The sequence below is a fragment of the Humulus lupulus genome, chromosome 8 (assembly GCF_963169125.1).
Source record: "Humulus lupulus chromosome 8, drHumLupu1.1, whole genome shotgun sequence".
Taxonomy (NCBI): domain Eukaryota; kingdom Viridiplantae; phylum Streptophyta; class Magnoliopsida; order Rosales; family Cannabaceae; genus Humulus; species Humulus lupulus.
Window position 1 is genome coordinate 31613021 of NC_084800.1, and position 8433 is coordinate 31621453.

Sequence of the window (8433 nt, forward strand, 5' to 3'; positions counted from 1 at the left end):
GATGGTTTTGGATCATTGGGAAGCTTGGGAACTTTGATTTGTTGATTTGGGAGTGTTTAGGGATGTTTTTGGAGGGTTTGGGATGATGGAAACCGAGTTTGGGGATGGTTTTGGGTTGGGGGTCGCGGCCCTGTTCTTAGGCGCCGCGACCCTTACTCGAAGAAGCAGGTGGAGCGATTTTGCCTTTGCTGGGCGCCACGACCCTTGCTCCTGGAGTGCCTGGGGGCCGCAGCCCTTGGACAGGTTTGAGCCTGATTGAGTGTTTTGGCCCCGGGAACTTGGTTTTAGGCCTCGGGATTGTTCCCACTACCCAGATTAGTGGGGATTGATGTCCCAAATGCTAGATCTTGGTTTGGGAACCTTTGTTAATCATTCTATTGATGGTGTCCCATATTTGGTTATGACTAGGTGACCGCTAAAGGACTAAAAGTCAGATCGTTCTCAAGGGTCGTTCTTTTAATCATTCTCGCTCAAATAAGAGGTAAGAAAACTGCACCCTGTGTATATGACATGCATGATTGTTGTTGAGGCATGCTGATTGATAAATGTGGACATGGATTGCATATTAAATGCTAGCGAATGTTGTTTACTTGTGTATGGCACTGATTAGTCAGGGACAGCACTGGTCGTGTATCACTGACCTAAAAGTCAGAAACGGCATAAGCGTCCTGAACGCAGGGCCGAATGAAGATTAGATCTAATCGATATCAGCGTTGAATGACTCTAAGGCATTAACGCTGGACCGACCCTAAGGTCGATGAATCTTATAAGCGCTTGACTAGTCTAAGCTAGTTACTGAGAGCCAGGGCCTAAGTCCTAGGTGACTTCTTGTCACATGGCTAGGGAACAGAGTTCCATAGTTATGACTCTAGAGTCATGGGGAAGGTTATGTTGGTGACTAGTCATCATGCACCTATCCTGTTTAAGCTAGTGAAAGGTTCACCTATCTGTTAAGCCCCGATGACCCTATCGTCACATGGCTAAAGGGAGTTGTACCCACTTTAGTGACTTTTGCGTCTGTCACTTACCTGTTTTGGACTGAAAGTCCTGAATGATTATTATGATCATTGTTGATATTATATCATGCTATATTGTGTTTTCTTGCTGGGCCTTGGCTCATGGGTGCTATGTGGTGCAGGTAAAGGGAAAGAAAAGCTCACCCAGCCTTGAGTGGAGAGCTTAGGTGGTGATGTGTACATATGCGGCAGCTTGACCACCACGGCCAAGGAGTTCTCAGAGGAGCTAGGGGGTTTACCCTATTTTTGCCGCTTAGGTCGGCGGGTTTGTAAATTTGAAACAGTAATGACCATTTTGAGTTGTAAATAACTTGTAAACGTTTTTATGGGCCCATGAACAGTTTTATGTATTTAATAAAATATATCATTTCCTTTTTATTGGTTTTCCACCTTAGCCTGTTAATAACACTTAGATGCACGTTTTTAACCAAAGGACTCGGGTAGCGAGTCAAATTTCTGGTTCACCGTAACTGTTCTGGGGTAACCAGGGCGTTACACATACCCTCTTCGCTTCAAAACTTCACCCAACTCATATCATTGAAACTTGAAGTGAATCAACTGATTGGTCCAGTTCCTTTTTGGCTAGGAAACCTTAACCAACTCACAAATTTAAATTATAGGCCAAACCTTATTTTCCCATTGAAGGCTGCAACTCCAAAAACCCGTCCTTAGTTCGGATTGTAGGCTGCAACTCGCCTACATGAAGTCAGAGTTGCTAGTAATCGCCGGTCACCAAACGGCGGCGAATTCGTTCCCGGGCCTTGTACACACCGCCTGTCACACTATGGGAGCTGGCCATGCCCAAAGTCATTACCTTAACCACAAGGAGGGGGATGCCGAAGGCAGGTCTAGTGACTGGAGTGAAGTCGTAACAAGGTAGCCGTACTGGAAGGTGCGGCTGGATCACCTCCTTTATAGGGAGAGCTAATGCTTGTTGGGTATTTTCGTTTGACACTGCTTCACACCCAAAAAGAAGCGAGCTACGTCTGAGTTAAAAAGAAGCGAGCTACGTTTGAGTTAAGCGAGCTACGTTTGACAGTGAATAATAAGCTGCCCTCGGCTACCAGTGGCCAAGCCGCGCCCTGTTCGCAAATATTGAATACGACACCCTTTGGCCGCTATCACATGTCCCATGGCGTAATACCATCATTGACGTTATAAAAATGTTGGGAGCTCTTAGTCCCATCACAAACATATAACCGGGTGCAGTTTTCTTACCTTTAGATCCGCACCCTCCGTTATCCCACTAACTCCGGCCCGCTTAAACCGAGCTCAGTGAATAATAAGCTGCCCTCGGCTACCAGTGGCCAAGTCGCGCCCTGTGCGCAAATATTGAATACGACACCCTTAGGCCGCTATCACATGTCCCATGGCGTAATACCATCATTGACATTATACAAATGTTGGGAGCTCTTAGTCCCATTACAAACATATAACCGGGTGCAGTTTTCTTACCTTTAGATTCACTAGCTTTGATCACTTGACTCCTTGAGCACGATCCCTCTCGAGCCCTAGCGCTCACCTAATCACAACCATAGATCAAAGTCATCACCAAACCTCAAGTCCAAAACTTACCCTCGGGACCAATCCCGAGCCCTCGAGAAGCTCTAATTCCACCAAACGGGGTGGTGGAATCGAACCTCAAACCCCCGGGCAAAAACCCTTGAAAATAACTCAAAAACCCTTGAAGCTCTAAAGAGGGCGCTACAGCGCTACAAGCAGACCAAAATCCCCCAGAATACATGGCCTAGCGCTACATCGCCCAAAGGCTAGCACTGTAGCGCTAGTCACAGACAGCCAATGCAGCACTTTTCCTTCCTGCAATTTTCCCGAGCCAACCCTTACCAAAACTCTTCCAATTCTCAACCAAACTTAAAAACAAGCTTATTAACACACTCCACTCATCCCAAGCATCCCAAATACTCAAAACCCAATCACATGCATCCCTAATCTCAAAATTCACCATAGTTGCTCATAGACTTCAGAAACTCAGCAAAGACAATCAAACCTTCAAAGTTTAAAGCTCATAATTTTATACCTTTGATGGAAATTCGACCTTAAGTTGCCTTTAGACCTCCTTAGCTTGCTCCTCCTCAATCCTTAGCTCCAAATTCCCTAGAATTCCCCACCAATTCAACTTAGACACCTTAGTTAAAAATCAAAACCAGAACTGAAGAAACTTCAAAGTCTTACCTCAAGTGGAAGGTTTGTTCTTGCTAAACCCTTGCCAACTCTTCAAGCCTAACTTAGAAACCTTATGGCTCAGCTTGACCTAGCTCTCCTCTGAATTTTGCTCCAAGAACCCTCAAGAAAATGGTGGAAAAATGCCCAAACCGACCTTGCCTGCCTTCCCTTCTTTCTCTTTCTTTTCTTTCCTTCTTTTTCCTTCTTTTCAGACTTCTATTGCATTCTACAAACTCCACTGAGCATAAAGCCTCAGTAATACCTATCTCTAAAAATCCAAATGACCATAATGCCCTCCCTTTTAATCTAAATCCTTTAATCCACTTAAGGGCATTTTAGTCATTTTACCCAATTCCCGCCAATTCCCCGAGTGTCTCTAACATTTCCCGCTTACTTCCCGATACCTAATTAATCACCAATTATATTCCTCATTATCATGATTAACCTCAATATATTCTCTAAATTCCCATTTATTCCCCTAGGCTCGCCCTGAGCCGGGTATAAATCACCGCCGTGAATTTTTCGCTAATCTGCTCACTAGGATCGTCTCGAGTCACAGATCACAAATATATCCACATAATAATGTGGTCTCAACAATTATCACATATATATACAGTTATGCCCGCAACGGGCAAAAATTACGATTATGCCCTTCTAACCTAATCAGGGCCTACATGCATACTAATACACATAGTCATGCATCTCAAGTATTCAAATAGTCATATAACATGCTTTAAATCATTAAATCACATATATTCCATTTATGCCCTCCCGGCACACTAATCAAGGCCCTTAAGCCCTATTAGTAAATTTGGGTCGTTACATTGATGCATTTGGACCTTCGTCACAACGTCTTGACGACATTTCACTACCAGCCTTTGGCAATTCTTCCCTGGATCAACTTGCATATCTGTTGTTGAGTTCCAGCATGCTGCAAGGACCACTGCTGATTCCTTTGCCATCGACAAATCATTATGATGTTTCAAACAACAGAATGACAGGAAAAATTTCTCCCTTGATATGCAACTCGAGCTCTCTGTTGACCCTTGATTTGTCTAATAACAACTTCACTGGCGAAATACCTCAATGTTTGGTAAAGTACCATGATTTTCTATCAGTTCTGAATTTAAGGAATAACTCCTTTCAAGGCTTCAGTCCTCAGGCATTCAAAGTTGGAAGCAATTTGAAGGTGATTAATCTCAGTGATAATAGATTTCAAGGGCAACTTCCTCGATCTTTAGCAGCATGCACGGTGCTAGAGTTTCTTGATCTTGCGAACAATCAACTCGTTGATGTCTTCCCCACTTGGTTGGGGACTCTTCCCCAGTTGAAGCTTCTCATTCTGCGACAAAATCGATTTTATGGTGCGATTGGGAAACCAAAGAAAAGTTCAGAGTTCTCTAAGCTACGTGTTATTGATCTTGCTCATAATATTTACACTGGTGATATGCCTTACGAGTACATGTTTATTTGGAATGCCATGAAATCTATGAATGCTAGTGATTGTACATATCTAAAAGCATATGTAAGTGTTGATATGGAGGAAAAGTTCTTAAATTTCACCACGAAATATCCTTACTCGGTTATATTTGTGAACAAGGGAATGAAGTGAAACTATGAGAAGGTTCAAGAAGATTTTGCCACCATTGATCTTTCAAGCAACAAATTTGGGGGTGAGATACCTGAAGCTATTGGGTACCTGAAGGGTCTGCATTCACTGAACCTCTCCAACAACAAGCTCACTGGCCATATCCCATCATCCTTGGGGAACTTGTCAAACCTCAAATCGTCGGACCTTTCTCAAAACAAGCTAGTAGGAGAGAAGAGATCCCTCAGCAACTACTGCAGCTTACGTACCTTGCAAGCTTTAACGTCTCCCACAATAATCTCTCAGGGCTAATACCGCGAGGAAATCAACTCAATACATTTGACAGCAGTTCATTCGAGGATAATCCAGGATTATGCGGAGAATCGCTGCCAAACATATGCAAAGATTTGAATGTTGTACCACCTTCATTTGCTGCTGACGATGATTCTGAATTCATAGACGTACCAATGCTGATATCTGTTATGATGGGCTACATAATTGGACTAGTCGTTGGAGTGATTCTTGGCAACTTTTTGACCAAGAAGATGCAGGGATTTGGCTGGGCAACACTTAGGTGGAGGGGCACTTCAAGAAGGCCTGCAGACTTTTGAGTTTACCAGACTATGCTACAGATGTAAGTTGTGTAAGGTTCTTTCAATAATTATCCTCTATATATGTCATCTAAGCTAATGATTATGTGTATTTGAATATTTTCCTTTTCTTGCTGATGTTTTGTGTATTTGAATATTTTCCTTTTCTTGCTGATGTTTTGTGTATTTGAATATTTTCCTTTCCTTGCTGATGTTTGTGTGACGATAGATTCCAGTATAGGCTTATTAGTCTAGAAGCACAGGCTCGTGTGAAATCTGCGTTGCATTTCACATATGGTACAAAGTACACAACATCCACTATTTATTGAGGGAAAAACAACACTCTAAAGTGAAAGCCATTTGCATTATATACACAATTACCTCATCAAAAACATAGTATCTCTCATTTTTACCACATTTAGACAAACCTTCTTCTCGTTGGGCTGCAAAAACCTTCTACTTGTAAGCAAACTTCCTACATATACAGCTCAGTAGCCTGCCGTGTCTAGTGCTTACAGCAATGACTAAGCCCCTTTTCCTACACTGCTGGGCCGTATAAATACAGAGTCCACACAAACTCCCCCTTTGGTGTGGGTACAATCAATCTGGGTCACTGAAAATTTGATCTTCATCAAAGCTGTGGGATTCTCAACAACGAAACTTCCCACATGGTAGTTGACCCAGTTTCCTGGATTCTCCAAGAAAGATTGCGATACATCATGTTGTCCATCAGAAGTAGTGAGCTGAAACTTTACAGGCTTTATGCCCCAGCCATGAACATGGTCACAGTTTGAAACCCGTCGCCCCAATCTCTTAGAGGACCGGCCAAGCTGGAGTCGAATGAAGACGCTGTAGTTTCCCTTGGGAAATTGAAAGTCAATCTCTCCTTCCACTTCAAACCACCAGGTTTGTTGGAGATATGCAATTGTCTGGAATCTGACATTGAATGAAAATGAATAAGTTTCAGGTTCTTATGTTGAATCGGATATTTTAAGCAAGAACATAAAAAGTCTGTGGAAGCAAAAGATAATATATTACAGGTTATCAGACTCTGACAACAGTAAAGTTCAAGATGTTCACCCCTTAAAATGACTCGATTCAAAATGAAATTGATAACTGGTGCCTAAAGACTTATATGGAAAGTAGATAACTTTACATAGAAGACATACAAAGAAAAACTTCCATCCTACTAATGGTAAGAATGGTTATCTTAGCAATTAAGATGGCAAAATTTATCTACCAAACGAGAACTAGACAAGAAAATTCTAAATTCCATATAAGTTCTAAAACAGGGAGATTCATACTAATCTTTTTTTTATCTTTATAGGATTTCTTAAAAAACAAAGGAAAATAATTTATTAAACGAAACAAAACAGGAATATCCCCACTGTCCAAAAACAAGACAAAAGGTTAGTCTTATACCCCAGAAATAACATAATAGAAGAATTACATTGATGGAATAACAAGCTCACCTAGATTCCTCAGTTGAAATGAAATTCCAGTATCTCCGATCATCAATCCCGGTAATCCTCAACGCTTTTGAAGAAATCGACAAAAAACTGCTACCCGTACTTTTATCCAGCCAAAATTCCTAAATTTCCATAAAACAATCAATTAATGAATCTAAATAAAATAAATAAAAGCACCTTTCTTAAAGAGAGACAAATGGGAAAAAGGGGAAAAAAAAGAGAGAGATAAGAAGAGTTTACCTTGGTGCCATTGTCAAACAAGTTTCGCCTGCAAAGCCTGGCATAGATCTCCCTCTTCCCCAACTTGTCCATTTCCAGGGCCGAATTCTCAAGAACTCTATCCATAACATACAAATAGTTGCAGGGTAACTTAGATTCCCAGATGAAATTCGCAGACGAAGCCGCGCGAAACACCCTATTCAGACGGGCATATTTACAAACATCTGGCGGCTCCAAGTTCATCAAAATCATTGCCACGCAGTTCTCCGGTATATCATCAAGCCTCGACTTCTCCTGACCATCATCGTCCGCCATTGAGGCTGAAAAACTAGCTCCCATCGACACCGTTGACGACGCAAATCCTAATAAAAAATCTTATCTTCGTCGAAGAAGAAGAAAGAAAGAACCCTGAAACCCAAATTGGAGCGGTGTTCTAAAACTTGAACTTGAACCTGAACTTGTAAATTTTGTGGGAGAGATTGAGAGAAAGGAAAGTAAAGTCAATGGCGTCCGACCCTAAATATGTGTCAAAATACATGGGAATTCCAAGACCCAGAAGCTGAATCTCCGTTTTTTGTAATATAAAAATTAAAATTTAAAATATTAGAAATACAGAAAGACCATGAAACCGAAGCTGAAAACTGAGTCTCTGAGCTACTTTTTTCAGGGTTTGGATTTGTATGGACAGAGAGATCAAAGAAAGAGAGAAGACAGGCACACGTGTGGGCTGGATGGACACGTGTCATTCGCCGTCTTCGTACTGTCTTGGGTTTCGGGAATGACTGAGTACGGAGCGGAGGAATGGAGTGGGAGCTGGCAATGGAAGGCTCTACGTATTCAGTTCACAAGGACCTCTTTTGTTGCTCTGCGGTTTCTCACGCGCCAACTACACCACGCTTGTTTATTTATTTTGCCCTAGTTGTTTTTTTTTTTTTCCTTTAACTAAAAAATGTTCTGGGTATTGCACCACTGAAAAGGCCACCTTGGTCTAGTCCTCTGGATTTTAGGTCGACAATTAGTTTCAGCACAATTTTTTTAATTTTTTTTATTAAAGTGTATATTATAATTATTTAGGGTATTATATCCATTTTTATGATATTTTGAATAATTTATAATACAAAAAATAATGTTCAAATAAATTATTTTCTATACTCCGTAAAAAAAAACAATAATACATATAATAAATTATTTAAATTTTATTTTTCGGTACAGTAAATTATTTAGAATTTTTAAAAATTTATAAATATTCTAAATAATTACAATATACGCTGCTATAAAAAAAAATTATGCTAAAATACTTCCCAAACTAAAAACTAAAGAGAAATGCACTGATGAGTCCATTTTTAGGACTACACCCAAGATTTTTC

The 8433-nt window shown here is 40.9% G+C and overlaps 2 protein-coding genes across 2 annotated transcripts; one reads left to right on the forward strand and one right to left on the reverse strand.

The window, feature by feature from the left end:
* Positions 1–4128: 4128 nt before the first annotated feature.
* On the forward strand, positions 4129–5399 carry LOC133795234 (receptor-like protein 32). Its single transcript, XM_062232689.1, has 3 exons — positions 4129–4725; positions 4825–5053; positions 5095–5399. The coding sequence occupies exons 1-3, from the start codon at positions 4129–4131 to the stop codon at positions 5397–5399; spliced, it is 1131 nt and encodes a 376-aa protein (XP_062088673.1).
* A 284-nt stretch (positions 5400–5683) lies between these two features.
* On the reverse strand, positions 5684–7950 carry LOC133796651 (F-box protein PP2-A13-like). Its single transcript, XM_062234259.1, has 3 exons — positions 7088–7950; positions 6851–6969; positions 5684–6314 (listed from the first exon to the last, which is right to left on the reverse strand). Exons 1-3 carry the CDS (start codon positions 7403–7405, stop codon positions 5903–5905), a joined length of 849 nt encoding a protein of 282 aa, XP_062090243.1. The 5' UTR covers positions 7406–7950; the 3' UTR covers positions 5684–5902.
* Between the last annotated feature and the right edge of the window lie 483 nt (positions 7951–8433).